Source organism: Myripristis murdjan, chromosome 1 (genome assembly GCF_902150065.1).
Source record: "Myripristis murdjan chromosome 1, fMyrMur1.1, whole genome shotgun sequence".
Classification (NCBI taxonomy): Eukaryota; Metazoa; Chordata; class Actinopteri; order Holocentriformes; family Holocentridae; genus Myripristis; species Myripristis murdjan.
The window spans coordinates 24,133,684-24,160,744 of record NC_043980.1 but is presented as its reverse complement, the minus strand read 5'-3'; the positions used below and the strand labels follow the sequence as shown (position 1 = coordinate 24,160,744).

Below are 27,061 nucleotides of genomic sequence, written 5' to 3'. Positions count from 1 at the left end.
TTTCCACCAGATGGGGGTAAGACTCCATGCTGTCCTTGCTCATGGGCAAACACGATCCCATCAAAACAAATGAAAAAGGCTCGAGGCGTTGTACTGTGCAGCATAGAATCAATCATACTGTCATTTTAATTAGATGAAGTGATACACAATATGTCATAATCCAGAGCATGTACACCTGTACACTTAAAAATCAAAGATAATTCACATAAGAACAACTTAAAAACAGCAATGTAAAAATGTACTGAGCAAAAAGGTACAAACATGTCTTATAAAAAAAAGAAAAAGAAAAAGAAAAAGGCCAACTGCTGAGTTGGGAGTGCAGACAACAACAATAATGTGGCAAAAGGCAAGCAGAATACATATTAGTGGAACATGTTGTAAACTTTTCCAGATAATAAAGAGAGTGCAGGTGCTCCATAAATCGGCATTTCATTTTAGTGTAACATTTTCATTTCTCAATATACATACCTCCCTTTGAATTCCTGAGCTACGATTATTGTTGCCCATAGCATCTATTGTGGCATCACTCACTTTTATTTGAGTCTGGAAAACATCCCGACAGCAATGCGGCTGTATCATTTTGATGTACGTACACGACTTTAAAAAGAAGCCTTTTGCAATTACCAGTGAAAACTGTTTGGGGAAAAAATATGGAGCATTTACTGGGAACAGACTTTCCAGGGAACATTTTGCAGGAGACTGACTGTCCAAGAAGTCACATTATGGTATGTGTGCAAAAAAAAAAGAAAACATGTCCTATCAAAGTGAAATATTGTTTTAAAAGAGATGATGAGCTGAATAGTCAATTCACATGCTACCACATGAAAATTCAGTGTGGTCATCCACTGAACTTTCACAGAATCAGTTTCCTTTTTCCATCCAGTGAGAGAAACAACAAAATATTGATTAGCAGCAAATGGATCTGTAAAGTAAGGAAGCAATAGTTGACTAGACATAATGTTAGGCGACCTTAAGTAGATCTTAAGATCTTGGGTAGACTATCAATATCCCAGTTTGAAACTGCACTGAATCAGTGGACATTTACATCTACATAGCCTAAGTGTACTCGAGATTACAATATTAACGCCTATGCATAATATCTTATAAAGTACAGCTACTACATGTTCACACTGATTTCCTTTGAGTAAAACCATTATATTCATTTCCTGTTCCCTCTTGGCTGGACAGAATCTGGTGATTACAATAATAAAAGTCTTTCACATCTGGTAAAATACACCGCTAAGAGCAGTTTTTGTTCACATTCATCCAACTATCATACACATACACTTTATAGATAGATGTATGTGTCTCTTCTAGAACTCATGGAGACATTTTTACACCAATGACACCATGATTAATAATCATGTTTCCCATCTGAAACAGTACACTAAGAGAAGTCTTTGTGTGGACTCTTGTTTGAGGCCTCAGCCAGATAACGAGATCTCATAGTCACTGGACGACAGCAGAGTGCGTCCTACTTTGCGCACGTTCTTGGCGTTAATTATACGAGCTGCCACGTCCACGGGCTTCTCAAAGTACTGCACCAGGGCCTGTTCGGTGAGCACGGACGCCAGGAACTGCTCAAAAGTAATGGCCCAGTCTTTATCTATGCTGGTGCTGTGAGGTAGCCCGCCTCTCTCAGGGGGGACGCCGCCATGAGGCCTGGAACTTCTTTCGCTGTTGGGCCCGCTGCCGCTGCGCACCAGCACCGTGTCGTCTGCAATGTCCTCGCACTGCAGCTTTTCATCCAGCTCGTGGGAACCAGCGCTGAGCACCGAGTAGGACGACATGGAGGTGTCATCTTTGGTTTCGTCATCCGAAATGAGCATGGCGGATGACGTCCCTGTGTCTTTGGGGGACGAGTCCTCTAGCTTGATGTCTTGCATAGGTGGCAGCTGCTCGCAATCTTCATCCCCTTTGTCTGCTGCGCCACACAGCCTCGTCTTACTCTCCTCCAGACCTCCAGGGATGAAGGTTTCCTCCTGCTCCCTCTGCTGGAACATCGCAGGTCCATCAGGTCCTGCCTCCTGGGTGGTTTTGGAATCTGTAGCATCTCTCATGTGCGTGCGTTGGCTTGTCTCTAATTTACTCTCCTGATTGTGATCGTTGCTACCGGGGCAGGTAAACAGCTTGCCCACCTCTCCCATTTCCAGCAGCAGACTGGTGACTGTGGCTGTGGCGTGGTACAGTTCCTGTTCTGCAATGTCTTCACTGAACATGCTGTAGAGTGTCTTGCACAGCTCGATGAATTGGGTCTAAGTGAGAAAAACATATACAAGGTCAGTGGTAGCTCTATCCGTTTCTCAGTGCAGCTATATATAAACACTGGTATGGCTGGCACAGGATTACCTGATTCAGTTTGGGCATTTCTTTTGTGTTCTCTAGTTTAGGCTTGGCCTCCTGGTTCCACAGTTTCAGGTAATGGCGGTAATCAGGAGTGTGCAGTTTCTTCACTGTAATACGTAAACATAAATGTGTGGGTTACAAATTAGTATTTCAGTCACAATCTCAAGTCATATGATGTGTTTTATAAAGCACAAAGACACAGTGTCTACATGTTTTGGAGTAAACAGACAAAAAGACTTTTGGACTTTTTTTTTGTTTTTCAAATGGATAAAACACATCCATATATTCCATAACTGTATCCTGATACCATCATGGAGAAGTGTAAACATAGGGCAAGACAGAAACCACTGAGGCACTAAGACATCCCCTAGTCTGGAAGTAGGAACTTTGCATGGATGGAAAAGGTTCACTGTGCAAAGTCGATGAACAAGAAAAAAAACAGCTATATTTTTCCTGACAAGAAGATGATGTAAAGGCAAGAAGGTTCTTAGTGGTTGCTAATCAACACTAAAAGTAACTTCATGTCTGGAAGTTTAGCCAATTAAATCTTGCTCCTCATGTAAGACAACTACATTCAGTTTTTGTTGTTGTTGTTGTTTTTTTTTTAATCATAATTGTGATTGTCTCACCTTTTTCCGTCTTGAATGTAACTCTGACAAAGCCGTCGTCCTTCTCACTTCTACACTTTGAATCGTGGCCTGAAGGGAGAGGCAGATGACCAAAAAAGTCTGAGGTTTGACGAAGGCTAAGGCATGTGACTGCATTTCAAATCTGATAAATTCACCATGCAAACATGCATTTTACTGCCTGTGGGCTCGAATAAAGGAAGTGTTTGCAATAAATGGACAAAGTGACTTTGTATCAAAAGTAAAATCAGCAGTTTGGTTCACTGGACATGTCTGTGCACTGTAACAGTTTGATTGAAGCTCATGTAGTGAAATATTACTCGGTGTTTTGAATATGATGTGCATCTTATCCAAATCCATATTTTGAAAACCACTTTACACTCTCTCTCTTTCTTTCTTTAGCATGCTGTTTAAGCCCCACTGATACACATACCAAACATATATTTTTATGTATGAATATATATGTCAAGCCAGTATTCTGTCTGTTGTCCTATGTAATAGACTTTTAGTTGAAATCAAAAGCACGCAACTCCAGAGATTATAATCTGCACCTACTCATCTTTCAGACTACACAAAGCTGCTTCTTTGTTACACGGAGTCTTGACTGTGCAGCTGTAAATAGCTTAATTAAAAAAAAAAAAAAAAAAAACAAAGATAGAAACATATCCTTGGTCCTTACCAATGGAGGTTTCTGGAGTGATATCTTCAAAGAAGTACTGGGTGGCCTCGAAGGCAGAGTCAGGCTCTTCCTGCTCATGAGTGATTTCTGGAAGAAAGGAAGATGAGAGATTAATGTCACAGTCCAGTGAGCCATTTCTTGCCATCTGCATATGTTCTCAAATATTTCTCTTTCAAGTGACCCTACACTGACCACTGTAAAAACACAGTTTGGGTGAATTAGTATTGTGACTTTATCTTGTGCAGTTTTCTTTCTCAGTATTACTTTGATCAACAAAACAGTGAACAAAACCGGCATGCTCCTTTTACTAAATTCGCTGGCATAGTTGCCAGCCATTAAGTCGTGACAGTTACTCGGTTATCATAGTGCGAATAAAACTGAACCAAAAACTATATTTGACAGGAAAAGTATGTACATTTGAAAGAGTTAAAATACTAGGTGCACATTCCCTCGCCTGTCTCTTAAGGAAACATGCTGACAAAAGGAGTCCTGAGAAGTGGAAGTGCTGCTGCTCCATTTGCCCACCGAGGTGAGACAAAGAGCACAAAGCAAACTCATTCATCTCTTATTAACAATTTTTGCTGAGCCATCTCTTTTCTTTTGAGCTAATAAATCCCCATTCCACCAAAATCCTCTCCACTTCTCTGTCCATGTCCTTCTTCAACACACACACACACACACACACACACTCTGCAGATTGCCCCTGTCACTATCTCACTCAAGTGTGACACACAAGAGTGGAAGTTATTGCTCCCTCTAGGTGACTTTCCATCTCTCTTACCGACACTGACACATGCACCAGTGAACTGCATCCGCACACACTCACCGGGTAGAACATGCATCTTGTACAGGAGTTTCAGTTTCTCAGTGAGGTCGCCGTGGCACAGGACACCTACAACACACCAACACACGTCAGAGGCTGTCCGTGTCTCAGAAGCTTCCAACAGCAATACATCACTGCGGCTGCAATCTACTTTAAATTAGGATCATCACAAGCTGACAACATTCATTTGTCTCAGCTGAGCGGTCTACTTGGCTAAGCTACAAAACATTCCTGCCAAAAATATTTCACACACGCACACACAAACAGAGCCTATACATCAGAGTAATAAATTCACTTTTCTCAGATCATTTTTTGTCCCCTTGATTCAATTTTTGTGGCCTTTTCTGAGGTAACTTTAATGAGCTATGAAATAACATAGTGTTTGAAATTATATTCCATATTATATTCAATTTGTCACTCTATGATTTTTTTTAGATATTGTAACACATGTCCCAGATGCAGAGTAATGATAAGAACTATTTTGTGCTGCTTCAGCCTGCATAGTTGCTTGTTTTCTGATGAAAATTGGCCAATTTTTTAAAGCCATAGGGCACTGGAAGGTATCAGCCAACCACTGGCCTCCATTTATCACATGGTGTTCCACCAGGGACAGTATTCATATTAACATACAAAATTATGACACCTCAATGAAAATAAAGCAGGGCCAAGTGCAAAAATGGTGTATTTTTTATTTTTTTTTGTACTCCCTCAGTTTGGAAGGTCATGGGCATTTTGTAAACTTTCACAGGCATTTTTACCCCGAGCACTTGTTAATTTCTGACCCTGACACACACACACACACACGCCTTACGTACTCAGGCCGTTGATGAACTCGCGGAAGTTGATGAGGGCATCTCCATTTTGGTCAAGGAGACGGAAGAAGCGCATGGCCAGGGGGTCTGAGTGGGCTCCGTTGGCCCAGGGGAACAGCAGGACGAACAGGCCCTTGAACTGCTCCACGTCGATGCGGTACTGCTCCAGGTACGGCAGGCTGGGGTCATGACGCTCTGTGGGGTTGCTGCTGCCGCCCCAGTAGAAGCTGGTCAGGTGCTCTGCCTGAGGAGGAGAGGGGACCAGTGTGAAGTTTAGAAAAAAAAAAAAAAAAAAAAAAAAACAGAGCTGGAGATGTATTGCATCTTGTTTGACCTGGGGGGAAATTTAAAACATGGATTTTAATATCCGTTAACGCATAAACAGCAGCCCTTAGCATAGCTGCACTGTCATCTATGTCGAGTACATCAACGCTGCGACATGACATTTGGAAAATTATTTCACGCTTGAATTATCTGAATCGTAATGAACACTGTGTAATCATTAACGTAGCAAATTCATTTTTTCCTGTATGGAGACACAGAGTCATGCCACAAGAATAAATTGTGCTGAAGGAGAATAGCTTCGGTGTTAATGCCACTTTGATGTCCTATCTGAATTTTGATAGCTGATGCCAAAGCCACCAAATTCCACCATTCAACGAGAAGAAATCGCATTCAGCACACACTCCTCCATTTAAAACCTCTGTATCAGCATTAACAAGTACACAGAGACATATTTGTTTGACGTATTTAAACATAGCCTATTCGCTGCATCAGAATAAGAACTCTGAATTACAAGGGCAACACTGCTCTGAAGCTTTCAAGTAGAAAACAAGACGGCCCAATAAAGCAATACTAATATCAAATTAGAAGAAATGTATGGAATTTCCTGCTGCAGCGATAAATACAACAGTATAAATGTGCGCTCTCAATTTGATTTACAGTCCTGTCAATGTGATTACAACATAAGCGTTTCAGTTATTAAAGATACATTAGAATAACAGCGATGAGTTACAGAGTGGGGTATCAACTTATATTGATACTGATACTAAAAACATTTGTATTGGTATCATTTTCAACTTTCTGGTATTTCCTCGGCACCTAACTAAGTACTGATTCTTATGGCATCCCTGGTCTTTACTTAAGCTGCACAGTGGCAGGGGAGAAGGTAGTGACTCAAGGCCCAGTGACAAGACTGGTGTGGCTGTCACTCACCTTGAAGAGCACGTACAGCTCCTCCAGTTCATCAATAGTGAAGGCTGTCTCTGTTACAATAGTTCGAACCTGCAGTGTGAAAGGACAAAAAAAACATGAATTGAATAACTAACATGTGGTTCACGCTGCTTCAACACCCAACTTTGATTTGGCCTGATGAGCTGAGAAAATTTTAGAGCCAGTGTGTTGCCTGTATAGTGTTTCTGCTCTCTGCACACATGATACTACAGGACTAGTCAGTAACTCTTCATTTTAATGGGCTGAAAATTCAATGGAAAGTAGGTGATAATTAGCAAGTAATGTATTTAAAACTTCTTTGAATTTGCCCCCAAATTACATCAGCATTTACCTCAAAATTTATTGAAAACCAAAACTTTTACACTTACTGTGTTGTCAAACTCATTCTCAAGTTTCCAAATGATGTTGCAAACCCAATTTACGATTTTTATTTGATGTTTTTTCCTGTAGAATAACTAAGCTGCACCTACTTACTGTGAAATTTGCGACCCACTAAAATGAAGTGTAGTGCAATGATTGAACTGCTCTTGTACCATTTAACAAAGCTACACGTGTGTATGAATATAGAGGATCTGAAACATGAGAGTAAGACAGCAGAGGGTCTTTACCACGTTACGTTTCGTGGTATCCTCGATGGTCTGGATGACCCTTAGTCTCTGTTTGAAGCGCATCTGTTCAATCACATCTGCACGGATAGAGCCAAATTTCTGACAGAAAAAGAGAAAGAGAGCGAGAGAAAATAATCAACACAACTGTACCGTTTCTGCTGATAACTGATTAGTTACAGCAAAGACAGTCGGAAACAGTGGTGAGGATGACAAAAACACAATTACAAAAACATTTACAGTACACTTTGATGAAAGGATGTGGGGAACATCCTGTAATAACAGGAAATATAAAAAACCTAACTTTCCCTTTCTCATCATGCATATTCTATATTTTCACATCTTCTGTTGAAACGCCATGATCTGGCACTTCATGAATTCAGCTTTACATTCTCCCTCGCCTGTTTCAAATCCCAGAACAAGACCAAACAATGGACAGAGACCTACCAAAGGCGAACAAGCACACATGCAGCTGTCATCCAGGTGACGTACCTCATAGGAGCTGCGGACCAGTTTGAAGATGTCAACCTCTGGATGGGGGTCCCCGTTGTCGGTCAGCAGGGAGTGAAGGTGATGAATGGGAGGTAAGGTGCTGTCCTTGTTGGTGACGCTGTCCAAGTACCTACAATGTCATCAACCAAGAAATGAGGGTCACATGGTACCAAAATTATGCCAAAAACTGCACAGAGATCACTGACTAGTCTTTTAGGCCTCAGGGATAAGATGTTCAGACTGATATCGTCCCATGTGTCTTGAGGGGTCTGAGTGGGGTTAATGTGTAACTGCACCCCAAGATACATACAAATCTGACAGCTGAAACCATTTCTGCAGGTGGCAAATTGAGATGCAATTGAGACCAATGTTATGCAAGTGTAAATGCATCATCTCTAAAATGTATCGGACAACCAAAGTGTAATGTCCTCAAAGCAGAAACATGTATCTTCACAACACAACATGGATGCATGTGGCACGATGTACTCTAAAACGACTAATTCAGACCATCTCATTGAAAATGCCCATATGATCCATGGCTACAAGGGTTGCTCAATTCAATTCAATTCAATTCAATTTTATTTATTTGTATAGCCCAGAATCACAAATTTGTCCCAAAGGGCTTTACAGAAAAATACAACATCCTCTGTCCTTAGACCCTCACATCGGATGAGGAACAACTCCCTAAAAAACCCCTTTAACAGGGAGAAAAATAGGAAGAAACCTCAAGGGAGCAACAGAGGAGGGATCCCTCCCCAGGACGGACAGACGTGCAATAGATGTTGTAAACACAGAAAGCAAACAACAAAAGATATATATGCATAATACAAAGTCACTAAGGTAAAAAAAAAAAAAAAAAAAAAACACAGGTGGCGGATGAGGGATGTTGCTCTGGTTGAGCTCATCAGCCGTCCTCTGGTGTACATAATCTGCCCAAAATGGTGTTTTCCTTTAACGTTAAACAAATAAAACCTGCCTTACAAACTTGCTATTTTAGAAACACTCAAAGTGGTGGAAAAAACAGTAAGCGAAACAGGAAGATACATATCTAAATACCTACATCAAAGATATCTAGTACCCTCTCCCCCTCCTCACCTGCCCAGTACGGTCATGGCCTCGCCGTCGTCCTTGCAGCCAAGCAGCTGGTGGATGTTGGCATGCAGCACGGAGAGTGCCAGCTGAAAGATGACCTTGATACCCTCATAGAAGAAGCAGTCCACCACCACCACCGCACTCTCAAACGGCATGACCGACAGAAAGAGGGTGAGGAACCAGGACAGCGAAATGGTGGAGATAACACCGAGGTCTTGCATGCAGTCGTACAGTTGGGGGACGTACTCGCGCGCCAGCTCTTCAAACACCCCCTGGTCTACTAAAGCTCCTGGGAGGATGGGAGCAGGGATAAAGTGTGAAACAAAGGAAATATCAAAGACACACAAACACACAAAGGCACATGTATATTCGCTGACCTACGACCCTGGTGTTGTAATAGTCCGGCAGCATTCTCTCACAGAGCGCCACGAGCAACCAGAAGGCTTCTTCTTCTTTGGCGTACAGCAGCAAAACTGATGTCACGATATTCATGGCCTGTGGTCGAGAGGAGCAAAGCCAGAGGGACAAACGGCACCAAAAATATGAGTGTTGTCTGGGGCAGCTGGTTTAAAAATTCATGTAAAGCAAACAGCAAAAAAAGTGTATCTTTGTGTGTGTGTACCTGACAGTATCCAATGTTGGGATTTCTGAATGCATAGGCGGTGAGGACCCTGCGGAGGGCAGCGATGCCCATCTCATTCTGAAAGGCAGGGTGCTCAGGGAGAGAGCGGTGCAGGTCCCGCTCAATCTCCTCTGTGGCCAGGTTGTATTTGCCCATCGACTTCTCCACAAGGTCTTCGTAGTATCCGGGATGGGTGTCCATCTCGTTTATTGCACCTTGGGACACACATGAGCATGTTTCAAATCTTCTTTTATGAGATCTTTTTTATTAGATCCTGTATTTGTTTTATGACTTCATCTTCAGACCGCTGCCAGCAGTCTCTATGGTAGTTACATGAAGTGAGTGACTTCTATTCCAAAAGGCTATATTTTATGTGATATGGAACCTTCTATGTCTCTACAATATAGAGGAGCACATTATCATTTCATTAACAGCAAAAAAACAAAAAAAAACAACAACAACAACAACAACAAAAAAAAAAACAGTAAGTGACTACAGCTATCGTTTAAGGAACAGAATTTGTTAGCATCTTATGCCATCAATCACTTTGTAACAGAATGTGTTTCAAATGGTGGCTATTTATTTTGGAACAAAAACACTTCACATACTCTTAACCTGTCAAGTAGCCATTTACAGCAGGAGAGTTCTGCTGTCAAAATAAACTCCCCATTTTTCATACATTTTATTTTCTGAGATTAACCTGAGCTGCAGAACAGCTAGGTTTGACACTGTAAATTATTTTAAAAATAATATTTGAATAATACAGAAAAGTTTTACTATAAAGCATGCATTTCAGAATAAGTTGGGGAAATGTATACTAGATGTAAATACTAGTAAATTAGTTCTAACTGTAAGTGACAAATATGTTCTCCCTTAATAACATTTACATGCCTCAGGACAGAGGCCTGCTGAACCGGTTTTTACACTCTTTGTTCAGACAACAGAGTCAGCACCTGTTTCTTGGGGGATTAAGTGTACATAGACCCTCAAGTCTGAAAGTGTAGGCGAGCGTGGCTCTGGTTAACACCCTGCGTCTATGACAACAGGGGTGTGTGCTATAAGTGGGTCACTAGGGATTGCGGGAGGAACTGTTTATAACCCAGCTCTCCTCAGGTGTGCATGAGCACAACCGCTGCTGGTGTATGACTCATGGTTGCGCATGTAAACAGGAAAAGACTGGGGTGAACACCTACCAGACTCAGCGCACTGTTACAGAATGAGAGCCTAGGGTTGTGGTTCATGAGTTCTGTAATTTTCAAAAGGGCTGCTTTGTATAGAGTCATTCTTCCAGATACAAGTGAGAGAAGAGCTTACTGAAATGACATGCACAGTCCAGCTTGCCATGGTCTAACTACTGCACTTATTATGGAGATTTTCCATTTAGGTTATACTGCTAACACCACTTTACGTGGTGTTTGTAATCAAAATTCAGTGATGCAGCACTTACACAAACATGTGTATCATCACATATTGCCCCCTTGATGAAATCAGGGGGAACAATACAATGCATCTGTTTGTCCATTTGTCCCAAATTACCTCAAACGCCATTGATTAGATTTCGACAATGTTGTCTGTCATTGCTACATTCTCTCGCTTATAAAATTGCATTGAGTAGCCTAAAGGGGCTGCTGAGGTAGTTGTTTACTTGTTATAATGTGATGAAACTTTGGGGAATGGTGCATCTCGACACTGCTGTGCTCACATTTTCAAAATTAAACTGGTAAATCCACAGGGTGGCACAACATCATTCATTTGCCCATCCCAGTGTCACACACATCCACACACAACTGATTTGGATTTGAAAAAAACTTGGGTAGATGATAAATCACCTTGCTCCTTGCAAAATTTCATTGATCAGAATCAGAAATGTATTGATCCCTGAGGGGAAATTGGGTAAACTCACAGGCCCAATGGTAAACATCAGTTACAGCTTAAAACACTGACATATTTCATCATTCATGGGGTATGACAACCCACTACTACAAAATACACTACATTGTTTTTCTATTTTTTTCTCAAAAAAGTAGAAAAACATATGCCTGTGATTTAATCCCACTTGATTCCAGTGCAATTTGTTTCAGGAGTAGTAGAAATATGTTGAAACAAGGCTGAACAAGGCAGGTCAATATCAAGAAAATGACAGCTGATTCAAGAAAGTTGTGAAAACAAGTCGATTTGCTTTAAGAACAAGTTGGATTATCTCATCCCAGCATAAACAAGATTTTACGACTGCATTCAGTACGAGTCAAAATGGAAATTCTTTTGCATAACCGTGCACCATTGGGCAAGTATGAGCAGGCAGTATCTAGGTTGCGGTCTCCATCGGTACCTGTGCACTACATGGCTCAAACAGACGCAGTATTTAACGCTCAGAATGTAAAGCGCCTCCCAGAGTGTTCACTCACCGGAGAAGAGAAGCCAGAGCTCTCCTCTCATGTTTTCAGGAATGCCCTTGAGGACCAGCTCCTTGGTTTTTTCGGTACGGTACATGCACACTCCCTGTCCGTACTCAGTGAAGTGGTTCTTCCATGCCTGCTCCTTCAGAAACTCCTTAGCCTGAGTAAGGACAGATACATATTCATGAGATCGCTTCATGGACAGTAAACTTTTTTGCAAACACATCCCTGCTGTAACTAATCCACATTAGCAGCTTGGACCAAGCCACCATTTTCTATGTTCTCTTTTTATGCCCTGGATTCTTGTACACTGCATGGAGCATGATTTTATGTCAGGTCAGACTCCCATTCAATTGAGGTTAATGACAAGTCTGGCTTTATTTACAGGCTGTCATGGAAGAAATCTCAAGTTGTTGGCAGCAATAATTCTCTCCCTGTGGCTTGATTTACATGCAGTGCAACAGGGCCACTTAAATCAAAGCACTTCCACGTGTATGCACACAGACACTAGCCTGGCACGGCCGTACTGTGATTTTGTTACCGTGCTTTACTACTAGAAACCCTACTCTGAGTCAAACTAATTTGATCTCACAAAACCAGCTGGCTGTGCCAGGCTACACTGACACACAGAATATGGGCAATGCTAAATTGCCAGTGAGCGATTTTGGGAGAACTGAGCCAAAAATATAAAAACTTGTTCTACAATAAGACAAGTGCATGACTACGAAAAAAGCCAAGAGCAAAAGTGTCAGTGTTTGAACTTAAAGCAGAATGAATTAAGCCAAGGCCTCGCCACCTTTGCCATGTTTGACAAGATTAAAAACTTGTACTGCACACTTCATTTATTTGGCATTTCTGTTTTATTTGATAGTGACAGGAGAGAGAGACAGGAGAGGCAGGGGAGAGAGGGGACGACATGCAAGCAAAGGGTCCAGGCTGGATTTGAACCCAGGCTGCTGAGGCAAGGACTCGGCCTTGACGCATGGTACACAGTCTACCAGGTGAGAAACCGGGACGCCCGAGTCTCACTTTTTTCATTGGATTTGCTTTTTACTTGCCTCAGCTTAATTCTAAGCTAAGTTGGTGTGTGTGTGTGGTGATTCTGTTCAACATTAAATGTTTAAAATCATGCCATGCCTGAGTCTTCTGGTGTTGAACTCACCAGTTTGGGATTGAACTCCTCAGGCGAGCGTTGGCGGTACATGGTCATGAGGGCCTGTGTGGCCGTGGGCACGCTGTTGTCGTTGAGATTGAACTGACGCTCACTCTCTGAGCCCAAGCTGCGCTGGGGGCTGCTGGAGAGCAGGGAGCCCTGCTGGGAGTACACCTGCAGGGGACACGAGCCCATCTTCAGTCTTTGCAGCTTTACAGTGGATACTATCACCACCACCACTGTGTGTAATCCATCCAAGTCATTTCTAGACCTTGTATACTGACAGTCACAATGAACTGAAGCATTCTTACCTCATCGTCTGAGCTGTTCAGGCTGCCGGTTAGCTCTCTCTCGATGTAGCTCTTGGAGGTGGTCTGCTGCAAGAAGTCCGAGATCCTCTGGACTAGGAAGTCTCGGTCCTTTAAGTTAGCAAACAGGAAGGTCATGTGGTTTTTAGTACTGATGGAAAGCGGGCTGGGCAGCACATTGGAGCTGTCTGCCTTCTCCACGATGGTCACCTGGAAGACAGCGAACACAACATCAGTCACCAAGAATTAATGACAATTATATCCATATTCACCAAATGCTGAATGTTTCAAGTGAACCAGTAAATACAAATTCAAGGCACAGACGCAGTTTGTGTTCTTTGGCATGAAATAGTTCCCAACAAAGCTCTTCAACCCTGAGGGCTGTGGCTTCTGCCAGGTCTCTGTGTTATTGTCTTTAGGAAGAGCTGCTGCTGTTGAGTTTTTCACGGATAAATTTTTGATGCTTTGAACTCCACAGAAGAAAACCAATCTAGCCCTGTGGTATTGGGAGTGCCAGGAGACAGGGAAGATCACGGCAGATTGGGAACCTCGCCAAATCACACAGAAACTACCTACATGGTTAGACTCCAAAGGGGTTCATGAGAAATAACTTTTTTTTTTGGTATTCCTGGTGAACTTAGGATATTCTCATTTGTAATGAAGACTGTACTAACAAGCTCTCATGTCAAGCCACCTCTCACCTTTCTGCTGAGCAACTAAATGAAAAGGGAATACAGGACTGTACATATTCCAAACTTGACTGTGAATTAAAGATGGATGAATGTTATTCAGCACGACAGCTGCATAGGGTGTGTGTGTTTGTCTGTGTCCGTGTGTGTGTGTGTGTGTGTGTGTGTATGTAGACATTTCTACAGCAGATGGTCAGTGACAACCCCCTACCTGAGAATGTTTATGCAGTTACACTGCTGGCTGGCTCCCTGAAGTAAACCTGCCTTCACTCATGAATACATTTAAATGCCTTGCTCTTACTTCAAATTAAGGTGGACTGACCGGCGTTTTATTGAAAGGATTTGGGCAAAACAATGTTTCTCTTCAAGGTCACAGATGAAGCTGAGCCCTCAACCAGGGTTTTCTTCAGTACCGATCCATGTTTAACTCGCAATTATGGCACAAACATCAACATGCAAGGCAAACGGCGAGGCAGCCCACCTCTCTTAGGGGAATGATGAGGCTACACAGGCACTCCTCCTTGCCAGTGAAGCAGATGTAGTTGGTGGAAACAAACATCTGTCCCAGGATGTGCATCTTGTTGAAGGGGGTCCACAGGGTGCAGTCTGTGTGCCCGTCCAGTTTCTCATCTTTGGGGAGACGGAACAGGGCCCGGTAGCGCTCACTCTTCGCTCTGGCATCCAGATCCCTGAAAAATGGAAAGCCATGAGATTTTAGAAACAGGGCACTGGGTCATAAGCAGTATGGCTGCACAGTACTGACAAAAATATTCATTGTGTAATTCTTTTGCTGAATATTGCAATTGCTGTATAAATTGCAATGCAGTAAACGAGATAGTTTTTAAAAAATATTTTAGCTGGTTCAGCAAAAAAAAAAAAAAAAACATAAGGATTTATTGCTGTGTTTAAAAAGAATGTTTTTCCATAAAATGCAATTTCACATGCTAGAAATTGATTTCAACCCCAGAATACTATGTTTATGAGGCGATTCTGGGCAGCCACTCTGATAAAATAATTACAGCCTCTAGCAATTTGGAAACTGACACTGTTCATTCGACAATTTTCTTTTTTTCAGCTAATTGTTTAGCCCTATTAAGTGTCAACAAAAACATTATAATTTGCTGTAACAGCTTGGTATGAAACAAAACAGCCACCATGCACTATGCATTACTAAAGGTCTAATTCCTATGGGGGAAGGATACTCTTACCCACAGCAAAATATATCACAGTACACAACAATACACTGTAAAATGTTACACAGGTGCAAGAGCAACTTTTATACAACCCTGCACAGAATGATAAAACACTGCAGTGAAGCTAAAACAACTATTCAAAAACACAGCACCCTCATATTTAACAATCTAATCACCTGCCATGTTGCGAGCAGTTTAACTGTAAAACCCAAATTTGTGTCACTGCTCTAGACTTTGAACCTCTTGTCCTCGTGGTACTGGTTATCAGCAACCCTGAACATTATTCCAAATGTCCAATCTACTGTATGTCATAAAAAATGCATGAAACAGCATTTGTTACTCATTAGTGGGGTGTGCCCGCCTTTTGAGGCATCACTCCTTACCGCTTGAGTGCTGACACCTTCTTGGGCGACTTCCTCTTGAGCTTGGGCAGCGAGCGGTCCTGTTCAAACCCTTTGTTGTCCAAGAGCTGGCGCATGGCGATGTTGGCCAGCTGCTCTGCCAGCTTGAAGGTCTCATTGATGTTGAGGAACACGGAGAAGACGTGCTCGTTGGTGCGTGTGCTCACTTTGATCGCATCGGGCAGCAGCAACGTGGCGCTCTTCTCCAGTTGGGTGATGTCTGCCCAACGCACCACCAGTTTGGCTGTAAGAGAGAGTGAGATATATCAGTAAAGTCAGGCATAAAGAATCGAGACATACACTCACAGATGTGCGGTACATGACGGAGTGCATGTCCTACCCTCTTTCCCTAGTAAATAGGAATAGAAGCAGAGGTGGTTGATGCTGAGGTAGAGCCATCCCTGCCGTGGCACCTTGCCCTTCCAGTAGCTGCAGGAGTAATAGTTGACCAACTTCTCCTCCTCCGGCATGCCGAACAGCTTACGGAACTTGGCAATGGCCTCCTTGAACTTGTCCGTGTCGTCGTCCTCTTTGACGTCGTGGTTCTTGTTGTACTCTGCGATGATGCCCTGCGGATGCAGAGAGATAGACAGAATGGGGTTAGCAGGGATGGTAAAGCGGAAAGGAGGTTCATGTGCGCTCTATGGGCTCTATGAGCAAAAGAAATAGCCACAGTTAGAAACTACACACTGTAAAATGTGTCACTGCCATTCTTCTGAAGCGTGAAAACTCGCTAATTATTTCTAAAACAAAGGAAAAAGAAACCAACAGAGACTATTTTAATGCACATTTTCCAAGAATTCCAAAAATTGAAGTTATTTTGACAGATACTGTGATATGACTCATGGTTTTACTGAGAATACTGACAAATCAACTATTAAATTAATGATGATGTGATTTATACTGGGGTCTGTACCAAATAAATGATTTCATAGGTTTGGAAAATATGAGGCTGGGGTATCTCTGTAGCACCAGAACAGTTCATTTTAAACATTTTTTTTTTTTTTTTTTTTATCACAGATTTGTCTTCAATGAAAAGCTGAAGCTCCTGTTATTTGGATATTGCAGCTGGCCATAGTGCAATTTCCAGAATATTTCCATTAATTGTTCAATGCTAAAATCAAATTGACTGCAATGACTGGACCCTTATGATTTTGACACAAGAAATCTTATGAAATCCACTCATAAAAGACAGATTGAGCAGTTACCTGGACTTTTCCCTTGACAAAGGTGGTAATGTCATTCTCATTCTCAAAGATGGAGAGAGTCTGCAGCAGGTTGTGCTCCAGCCACTCCCAGTGCTCTGTGATCTCCTTACGGGAGGTTCCTGGAGGAGGAGGGGGGCAGGGAGGGAGAGGGAGTACAGAAAAGGCAACCAGACAATGAAGAGGAGCCCTTATGCACTGGGTTCAGTGTAATGTTTCAGGTTAAGGCCACATTATATTCACTGTCTGGATATCTTGACACTATATTGAATAAAAAATGTGATATTAAATGTAATATTGGCATTTTGTTTTTCATTTAATTTTATTTTAAAAGTGTGACATAGTGAACAGGGAGACCTTGTCCAAATCAAAATATCAACCTTCTCATTGTGATGGAAGAAGAGGGGAAAAAAAATCATTTGTGCACCATAACACCAGACTGACCAATATGGTACTTGACTATTTTGCCACATGAGAATCCCAGTAATGCAGTAATGGTTGCCACCGAGAGCTATCATCCTCGCACAATTTCTCCTGCAAACAGCCCTACAGTGCACATTTACTGCATTAGCCATGTGTGCCAGACTACTCCACTCTCTCCCGCTCGCTCTGGGCTGTGGATGTAAGAACTGGGAGGGGTGGAGAGGGAGGGAGGGAGGGAGGGAGGGAGATGTTGCCATTTCAAGACTGGACTAGTCTTTTGTGGGCCTCCATTTCAGATGTGTGTGAAAGGCACACACCAGAAAGTATTTTTATCATTTGGAAGTCACATGTAGTTGGGAACTACCGACTACATAATCTTTCCAATATTTCAACAATCTCTATTAAAAGAGAAACCATAGCTAATTGCAGCAGTCTGTGTGCTCGGTGTATTACTCATTGTCATCCCTAATCTTATGAAACACTGTCCTGAATAAATTATGTGCCAAATCTTGTCGCTGTGAGCAATTGCTCCTGACATACAATGTTGAGAGCATCTATGCAGCAAAATACAACATGTAATAGACAATAAAGTCAATGAATATAATAATGTATTAGACAATAAATAGTTAACATGCAGAATGTGGCCGGCACATGCTATAGAGTACATGTATATGTCAATGCTTAAATGCAAGAAAGAATGTGGAGGTGTGAAGACGTGCAAACACATGGCTGCTGTGATGGTGCAGTACAGATGAATTTACAAAAAAATGTGCTGAGTTCACGAAGTCCAGCGTTATCTGGCTGTTAATTTGCATAAATTACTGCCAGAGACTGTCTAGCCAACATTTTTACATGTAAGCACTTGAGATAAAAGAAGTGGAGTAAATGGAAATACAGAATCTTCGCATTACCTTACTGTTAAAACCAGCAGATGAAATGAAATCATAATGGAAGCCCTTCACCTAATTAAGTGAAAGACAGGACGTCCCCTCGTATTTGAGCATTGATTCCTGCAGCCATTTTTGTAATCTTGCCCTTTAAAAGCATTGGGGCATGATGTAATGCTTGGTATTTGGGAGCTAACATGGGAAAAGGCAGGATGTGACAACATCATGTGTTAGATGATGGGTGGGGGTTGGATTCACAGGGGGTAAAAATACAGAGGGTCCTCTCCTGAAACAGACCCTCTCCCCTGTTCTGAGGACTACTGTATACTGTATATACTTTAAAAGCATGTGAGCTGGTGTAAATCCAGAAAGAGTCGCAAAGTAAAGTGTTGTGGCTGTGCTGTGTCCAGTCAAAATTTTTCTGCTTAAACATGAGTTCAAGTTCACGTACCATGAGCGATGATCCAGTAAACTAATGAGTCAGGTGTCTGGTACAGGATCCTGTACGGTGCCACTCGAGCACTGGAGTCCAGAACCACATCCAGGGTCCCGACCAGCAAACCTGTGGAATAGAGAGCGAAACAGCAAGATTAAATAGGTAGACTGGAAAATACAAACAGAAGAGACAAAATTAAAAACCTCAGACTACAAAAATTATAGCACAAAATATAAATGACTAACTGAATGTTCCTGTTCATAAGGAATTAAAAAGAGATCTAGCTCAGTCAACATTTTGAGATGTACAGAGAAAAAATAAATCACAGATCTTTTTATCCCCTTTAAATTGTTCAACTGGCAAACTGCCATTTCTGATTAAAAAAAAAAAAATCCTCAAAAACAACAACCAACACTGACCATGTGAGACGCCATAAAAATGTAACGTACATAAATCCCTTTTAGGCCTTTTACTGTGAGGTTCAGGAGGGGAAAATCAATGAGGTTTAAGATATGAACATAAGAAAAATGTCATTTGTGCCGTGTACGGTCCATTTGTTTACTTCTTGATAGTTTCTGTGAAAATGGTGGAAAAATTGGAATGCAGGGTATCAGATTGATGGTTTGTGAACATATGGTTTATGCATCTGGGTGAGATTAATTAAGATTAGATAGGGGTTATGTGTAGATATTCTTAAAGCAGGATTGTATTGTAGTTGCAAGCCAAGTCAATGGAGTGCAGACAGAGATCCACCACTGAAGAACTGACAGACGGATAACAGTGTGACCAAGGATAAGAGCATCTGAGAAAAGTGTGAGTGGGCAAATGTAAAGCAATAATGGAGAGTGATGATGCATAAAAGGTTCAACAGATGCCAATAATTCCCCCTATCGCCAGTCACCACTGCTTAATTCACAACAAAACAGACTGCTGCTAAAATCAACAAAAAAGGCAGATAATTAATGCAATGCAAATACAAGCCTGTCAGACATTTAATTCTTTTTGTTTGGTATCACAGTAAATATAAACTTGAAAAAAAGGCCCATAAAAGCTCAAATTACAAAAGCAGTCAGCTCTCACATTTTAGAGTACAACTTTTAATTTCAGGAAGGCCAAAGGCTGAAACATGTCCATTTTTTCTGCTGCTGTGTGAGTTCAAAGTTGTGTATTGGCTTATGAGTGCTGAGAGCTTTGGCACCAAATAAAAAAAATTAAAAAAAAGAAAACAGATTATTTGGTGAATATTGCAAAATTACTTGAAATGCATATAGGTACAATTTTCTGACTTCTTTGTCAGCAGTGAACATGTTCATTTAGGATTTGAGTTTAGGTTTGAATAAAACTTGACATACGTTCAGTCAAAGCTGTATAAGAGGACTTTGCATGACAGACTAATTGCACCCTCTTGCAATTTGGAAAATACAGTAACCAGTCTTGCAGCTTTGATATTTTTCTGATCAATCGTGCAACACTAAGCTAGGCTATAAATATATCAGTGGTGCCAAACACAGCTTAGCTTTCAATATTCTTCCTGCTTGAAGGAGGCATAAGTTAAAGTACCATGTGAGGTAGGTTAGGTTATTTTTGTGTGCAGCTCATCAGAGCAAGTAGAGTATGAGTCACACAGAGAGAAAGAGAGGGAGAGAGAGAGGGAGGGAGGGCTTGGGATGGGGAAGAAGACCAAGCAAGCAAAGTCACCAGGGAAACTGTGACAAGGGGGGAAAAAAGTCTGAGGAAAGAAAGAACACTCAGAAGTAAATCTGTGTGATCCAGAGCGACTGATCATCCCTCGCTCCCTTATACAATATCACCTGGGAGGGTTCTCATTTCTCTAATAAAGACATCTGGATAGAATACAAGAGCAAGTCCTCTATTTGATTGCGGTCTACCTGCTCTTGTCAACATATGTGCCCGGCCTTCCCTTCTTCAACACATCTTTGATTATCCTTTTTTAATTCTTCCTTTTTTTCCAGCTCTTACCAGTTGATGCTGAAGAGCAATGAGGACAAGTCATGCCAACTTGCACTGGTGGTCTTTTTTAGTGACTGACTATTGACTAAATGACAGAGCCACACTGTCATAAACAACATGCATAAAACAAAAGATTCCCTTCTTGTGTCTGTTTTAGCCCCATCCAGAAGACTGGTGGAGAAAATAAGCAAGACCAGGCAACTGCAGTTTAACTTCAAAACATGCATTAGCCCCCATGATCATTTGCCTTTGTCCAGTCTCACCAAAGCTAATGAGATAATGCAGAGCAACCCTTCCCTATAGTCCCTTATGAAAAACAAATGACCACTTGTTACTGTAAAAGCAGCTTCCTCTTTAAGTTCACAAAATCACAAGGTTGAAACTGCAGTCGCTGCAGAACACTTACCCTGCGTGAGTAACAGCTGCTCACAGCTTGACCATAATGAATATGTGTGTGTGTGTGTGTGTGTGTGTGTGTGTTAGCCAGTCAGTCCTCCTTGCAAAATATGTGCAGATTATTATGCTATTTGTAGGTTATGTTACAAATGTAATATGGCAAATCTGATGATCTATTGGTCAAGTCACAAACAAACTGTCAACTTGAGCATGCCTTAATATCTGTGATACATGGTTTAGCCCTCTGCATATAAGCTGAGGTTTAACACAGGAAACACAGGGTTAGGCACAACAAAAGGAGACCACTGTGGGGTGTGAGACCACATAACTTCCACGCTTTCCTTTTCTGAGTAGACTGTCAGCAGACTCCAGTGCCAACCAAAAACACAGGGCGAGTTATGTTTATTATTTTGAGTTTTGAGCATAAGGTTTGCTTTTTCATGTACAAATGCACAACAGGGACAACCCCAGAAATTACAGGAATGAGTAGACAATTAGTCAATCAACAGAAAATTAATTGATTATAATTTTACTCATTATATTAGTCATTTATTGAGTAAAAACACCCCTGAAAAAAATGCTGGTTGCAGCTTCACAAATGCTGATGATTGCTTGATTGGGCTTAATCATTAGTAAAAAAAAAAAAATGTACATTTTAAAAATAGCTCATTAAATGAACATATTGTGCCCTGAACTCATCACACCGCAGTCCATGTGACTGCATGTTGTTACCCACTCCTCTGCCCTTGCTTTGATGATTTCCTTCCCAGACTGAGGGAGTGAGGTGCACAACATACAAAACAAAGAAAACACTGAGGCCCAGGAAACAAGAGGCTATGATGAGACATGTTTCCTTTATTATGGGTGGGTGGACAGAGGAAGCTTAGCAGCGTACAATCTCCAGTCAAAAAGAACAAGCTGTAAAATCATGTGATGCTTTGTGCTTCTCTAATCAGATAATAAAAGGCTACAGCTCCTCACTACTGTTGGACCAATATATATTACCTGTTGTGAATCCTTCATTAACTGAAGACAGGAGAGAAAGCTGCACAGAATGTACAGTAGAAGAAAGATGGTAGCTTAGTTTCTTTTGTTTACAAACTCTTCCACCACGACAATAATCTGCTTGTGGGATGGTAACTGGTGCAGGATGTTTCCATTGAGCACACAAAACACCATAATCTCCCCCAGACTTCAAATCAATACTCTTTCAGATAACAGAAACCTGACCCGAGCTCGGATCACCATCATGTGATGGTTTGGTTCATGTTCCATTACATCCATAAATGGAGCATTTTACTGCCTTTACATCTTTGCTCAATTTTTTTCTAGGTTAACTGATATGAAATGCAAGTCATAAAGCAGAAAATAACCATGTAGCCTACAAAGAGCAGAGGCAAAAAGAGGGTCAAGTCAGAGTAGTATATGTCTGAAACACACTCATTATGAAAGATGTAGTCCAACTCAGACAAACAACACTGCCCACTGCACTGTGAAATGTCAGGTTACATGATGACTCAAATAATGCAATGTTGGTATGTTGGTGCAATGTTGTGCTATGGGCACCGTTGTTTTAAGTGGTGACATCAAAATTCTATGGAGGCTTAATCATGACTTTATTTTGGATGAAAAGTCCTCTCTCAAATGTCGATGCAATCTTCAGGACCTCATTAAGCTAACGATCATGAATCCTCTGCCACTATGCACTGTCCTACAACATGCAGGCTATCTTTACAATTATAATTTTGACGGTGCCTAAGACATAAGAAGGTATGCTCAACACAACAGGTAATGCAAAAGACACAACACTGCAAACTAAGAGGAGGTAACATCCTACACTGCTGGCTCAACTGTAGCTGGCTTAGGTCTGTCCTATATTTATACACATTAGTATTATAGGAACAAAGCAGTCCGTTTCAAAGCATAATATTTTTGCACTGATATGGCACTCACAAATACCTACAGCAGCATGCACAATATTGGCCTAATAGCTTAAGTTAAGTCTCAAAGAAAAACTAGATTCTCCTCTGCTCTAGCAAAGTCATTCTCTCAGGTGGAGCTGCAGAGGGATTTATTCAGATGAATGAGGTAGGCTATAAAATTAGAGGAAGCAGAGGCGTCATATCAAGGAAGCCCAGATCTCTGAGCAGATCCCCTGTCTGGCTTGACACACGTGGTGGTTTCTGCAGGAGCTGGTCGCAGATGGACACACAGCCTCCGTTTACAGCGTGTTTGAAAACCATGTGGGCGACACATCAGATCCTGCAGCCTTTTTCCCACACGTGAGCTTTCCTCAGCTTCTCCCTAGCAGCACAGCCAAAATATGTCCATCTCTGTTCATGCAGCCTCTGATATTTAACGATGGCAACAACCATACTGGAGAAACACAATCTGCACAGTTAGAGAAAACCTCTCTGTCTCCAAATCAAAGACCAGCTGTTTGGTGGGGCTGTGTGGCAGTAAAGGACGATGACGCCTGTGCCCTGCTAAGTCCATACGGCTCTATTAAATGCCCTCCTATAAACGCCTGTGACTGCTGCTGCTAGCATCCCCTGTCCTCTGGAAGAACTGCTTCTGCACGGTGCCAGTGTTCATGGGTTCTCGGTGCCAACTGGCACACGGCACAAGTCCGCTCAGCATTTACATAACAATGACATCATCCCCTAGCACCACTCAGCACACTTTGTGTTGCTACAGTGACATCCTCAGCAGAGACACTGGCTCAGGAAAGAAGGTTGTAGGACCAAATTACCAATAAACTACAGTACAGCTACAGTGTGCTGCAGCCAGAGCAGAAACATTACAGGCTCGCTAATCCTCCCCTGCTAAAATCTCCAAAACCAAACCTTTAACTCAGGCTTATAATTAGTTTGATTGATTCTAAATGAGGAAAAACAAAAACTCCTGGTTTCGTCTCTTGTCATTTTTTAGTCATTGGTGGCTAATCACTTCTTAAACCTGTATTTTCCCTTAATTTTCCCTGTGAGTAAATTCTGTTAGAAATTTTTCCCACATTCAGCGACAGTGTTACATACATATTCTGTATCTGCTGGTTGCAACGCTTGACTGAAGCTTCATTCGGTTTTTATTGAGAAAAATATTCCAACCCAAGCCACCATTCTTTCACGGCTACACCATTACATCAGATAGAAAATATCTGCCCTGTGAATCATTTTATACACATTTCCTTGTAATTTCAGCAGGACACATTTGGTATCTGTGGAAACCTTAGGATCTCCTCTAGAATTTAAAATAAACCTCTGTGGGTTTCAACAAACCGTGCAGCGATAACAAACCGAGTACGAGTGACTAAGGTCAATCAACAAATCTCAGTGACGAGTAGTCAGCAGGGAATAAGAAACATTTCTGAACTCCCACTGATCACTCAGTGAGAGGTGGGTCATGCTTTGTTGACTTCAACAAAGGGTGAAAATGAGTCAGAAACAATGGGAAATGCCATGATGTAATCCTAATTTTCATTTCCTTACTGTATTATGTTTGGGTGAACATGGTGCACCCTGAACATTATTAACCAGGGGTGGTATGAGCCAATATCAGCTTCAGAAAGTGATAATGGAATTGATCAAATATTGCTTTTATTGCTAATATTTGGCACAATATAAAACAGCCATTTTGTGACTTCCCACAACTGTCAAATCAAGAACAGAGTAAAATTAAGTCTTTTGTTTTAAGAAGACTAAATTAATATAAACTCTCTGAAAAGCTTAACTTGTTTCTCAGTTTCATTTGTATTATGACTCTTACAAAGATACATATCTGTATTCATGGATGGTTCGTCATGGATGGAAAATCATTGGCTATGCTATTGCATTATCATACTCAGTTTATCACTCTGCGCTGAGATTTATTACAGGTGACAGTTATTCTACTTATCATTTCATCTGAGAGTGAGACACTGGTTTCTGTTTACTTCTATTTATCTTGTCTTCACATATCACCTAGTTATACTGAATTGGTCCTACAGTCATAATTTGACTTGCTCAAGCGATTGGCTAATAGTCGAAGTTCCACCAGTAAACACTCAATTTGGGAAAGGCACTTTTAGTTTTTGGAACATTTTATAACACACATCAAAACTTAACACAATTACACATATAGGTCAGGTTAAAACCACGATTACAAACTATTATGCACTTGAATGTAACTATTGTTAAATGCGTTCTACTGTTGCTTGTTTATTTGCTGTCTTGTCCCAATATTTTCTGCATGTATTTATTCTGTTTACAATTGTGCCTTTGACATCACTGAAAATGAGGATATGCCTTCAATGATCCTAAAGATTTAAATAAAGGTTGAATTGATGAGTATTGGCCTGAAAAAAACAACAACAACATATTGGTGCATCTGTAATAGGGGTAAGTGTCAGTCAAGACTTAAACAATCCCATCTACTGAGGCATTCAACAATAACTACTCATGGCCACGCTACAACTTTATTTCCTAAATTCAATTTTCAGCAGAATCTTATCTCTACGATGGAAGTTAAGTGTCATACTGCAGTCGGTTTGCAGTCACACAGATCTGCTTTGCCATCAGTCTTAACACTGCCAGGCTGACTGAATCCAGGTCAGGATGTGTGACACAAATTTCACTGACAATTCTGAAAAACCATTACAGTCTCTCCAACACTCCTTGGCTACTGATCCCTCTAACCTGTGCCTCCTGCTGCTTGACCCATTTTGGATGGAATAAGCAAGAGGGAGGAGAGGAGGAGGGCAGGACAGGAAGGGGAATGATTCAGCATGAGCAAGCAACAGACCATGAATATCTCTCTCTCTCTCTCTCTCTCTCTCTCTCTCTCTCTCTCTCTCTCTCTCTCTCTCTCTCTCTCATGGTGTGTTTGTTGTTCAGACCATTAGCAGCTGCACATGCACTCCAGCTGCTGTTGTTTTGCTTTAATGTTTGTCACCTTTTGGGGGTTTCCTTGCAGGCACCAGTTAATCTCACCTTTCTGCAGAATGCCAGCTAATTTCTCATGATTTTGAGAAAAGCATAAGGGAGTAGCTCTAGCATCATGGACTGTGTGTGAATTCTGTCTGTGGACCGTGTCACACTGCTTTGATCGTCTGAAGTTTGCATTAATTAGGATGTACACTAATCAGCTCCACTGTGTAGGCTACTTTTGTTTGTTTAGGTCAGCAAGCTTGGTCAAAGGTTTAGCCTGCGTTAAACCAGACTGACAAGCCCGTGAGTGAGCCCATAAAAACAGGAAACAGAGGCCCCAGCTGTAAGAGGATTTCACCAAAAAAAAAAAAAAAAACGCACATTCAGATAAAAGGCCACCTGGGCCAAAGGGATGGCTGGCTGATCGTAAGGTCCTCGCACTGGCCTCCCATGTATTTCCTGATGCCAGCTACCCCTATGTGCCATCACATGCCACCATCCGCCCTGCCGCCTCTTCATCAGTCAGCTGGTGCGTGCATCACTGCGTATGACAGCGTATTCATCCATGACATACAGTATAGACGAGATGGTGGGACTCAACTCACCCGCCAGTCCTCCGCCTCCATCCCCGTGGCCCTTCCGTTTCTGCAGGATGAAATAAGGATTGGCTCTCTCTGTTATCCATAATGCACCCGCCAGCAGCACATCTTCGGGATTGACCCACATATTTTCCTCACTTTGATTACGGGCGCATTGAATACGCGCGATTGTCGAGGGCGATCATCCAACGCGAATGACTGTATGATATTTGTGATACGGGCCTATTATAGCGCCGACATAGGCCGACGTTGCGATTTTGTTTGACGATTCCCCTCCCTTAAATATTAGGCTATATACTATTTTATGTGCGAGAGAAAAGACGCGCAAGCGAATGGTACTAAAAATAAACCAACCTGTCAAGCGCGGATCGCCCTGCGAAGGTAGTCAAACAGCAAACATGCGCACATAAACCCTCTGCGCACCACCAGCCTCCTCTTTGCAGCGAAGGCTTGCAAATAAATGAGCCGGTTTGGCCGATGTGGGCTCGCAGGCAGCCTGGCTAGGTGTCGCGGTCGCTGGGCTGCACACACGGCGCACTGGGATCAGTCTTTGTTGTCCATGCTCCGCGGCAGCAGGTGCGATTCAGCAGCGCCGTCTGCGTTAACGCGAAAAAGAGAAACCAAGACGATCAAAATAAGACGTAACAGTCGACCTACGCTCTCGGTTACGTTTTGTGAAGCGCTGTAACAAAATACTACTTTGATTCCTTCTCAAAAAAGCCCGATCTTACAATAGTTACCAAACAAGCCCGTCGTCTGACGTTACGCCG

At 41.9% G+C, this 27,061-nt stretch overlaps 1 protein-coding gene across 1 annotated transcript; it reads right to left on the bottom strand.

Moving 5' to 3' along the window:
- Window positions 1-91: 91 nt before the first annotated feature.
- tbc1d9 (TBC1 domain family, member 9 (with GRAM domain)) lies at window positions 92-27,061 on the bottom strand. The gene is made up of 21 exons (XM_030053454.1): window positions 26,298-27,061; window positions 18,437-18,547; window positions 16,679-16,797; window positions 15,811-16,039; window positions 15,453-15,714; window positions 14,358-14,565; window positions 13,191-13,397; window positions 12,889-13,053; window positions 11,736-11,886; window positions 9,331-9,545; window positions 9,086-9,203; window positions 8,712-8,997; window positions 7,617-7,746; window positions 7,128-7,226; window positions 6,502-6,570; window positions 5,290-5,530; window positions 4,478-4,543; window positions 3,652-3,738; window positions 2,976-3,044; window positions 2,350-2,453; window positions 92-2,255 (listed from the first exon to the last, which is right to left on the bottom strand). The coding sequence occupies exons 1-21, from the start codon at window positions 26,416-26,418 to the stop codon at window positions 1,425-1,427; spliced, it is 3,888 nt and encodes a 1,295-aa protein (XP_029909314.1). The 5' UTR covers window positions 26,419-27,061; the 3' UTR covers window positions 92-1,424.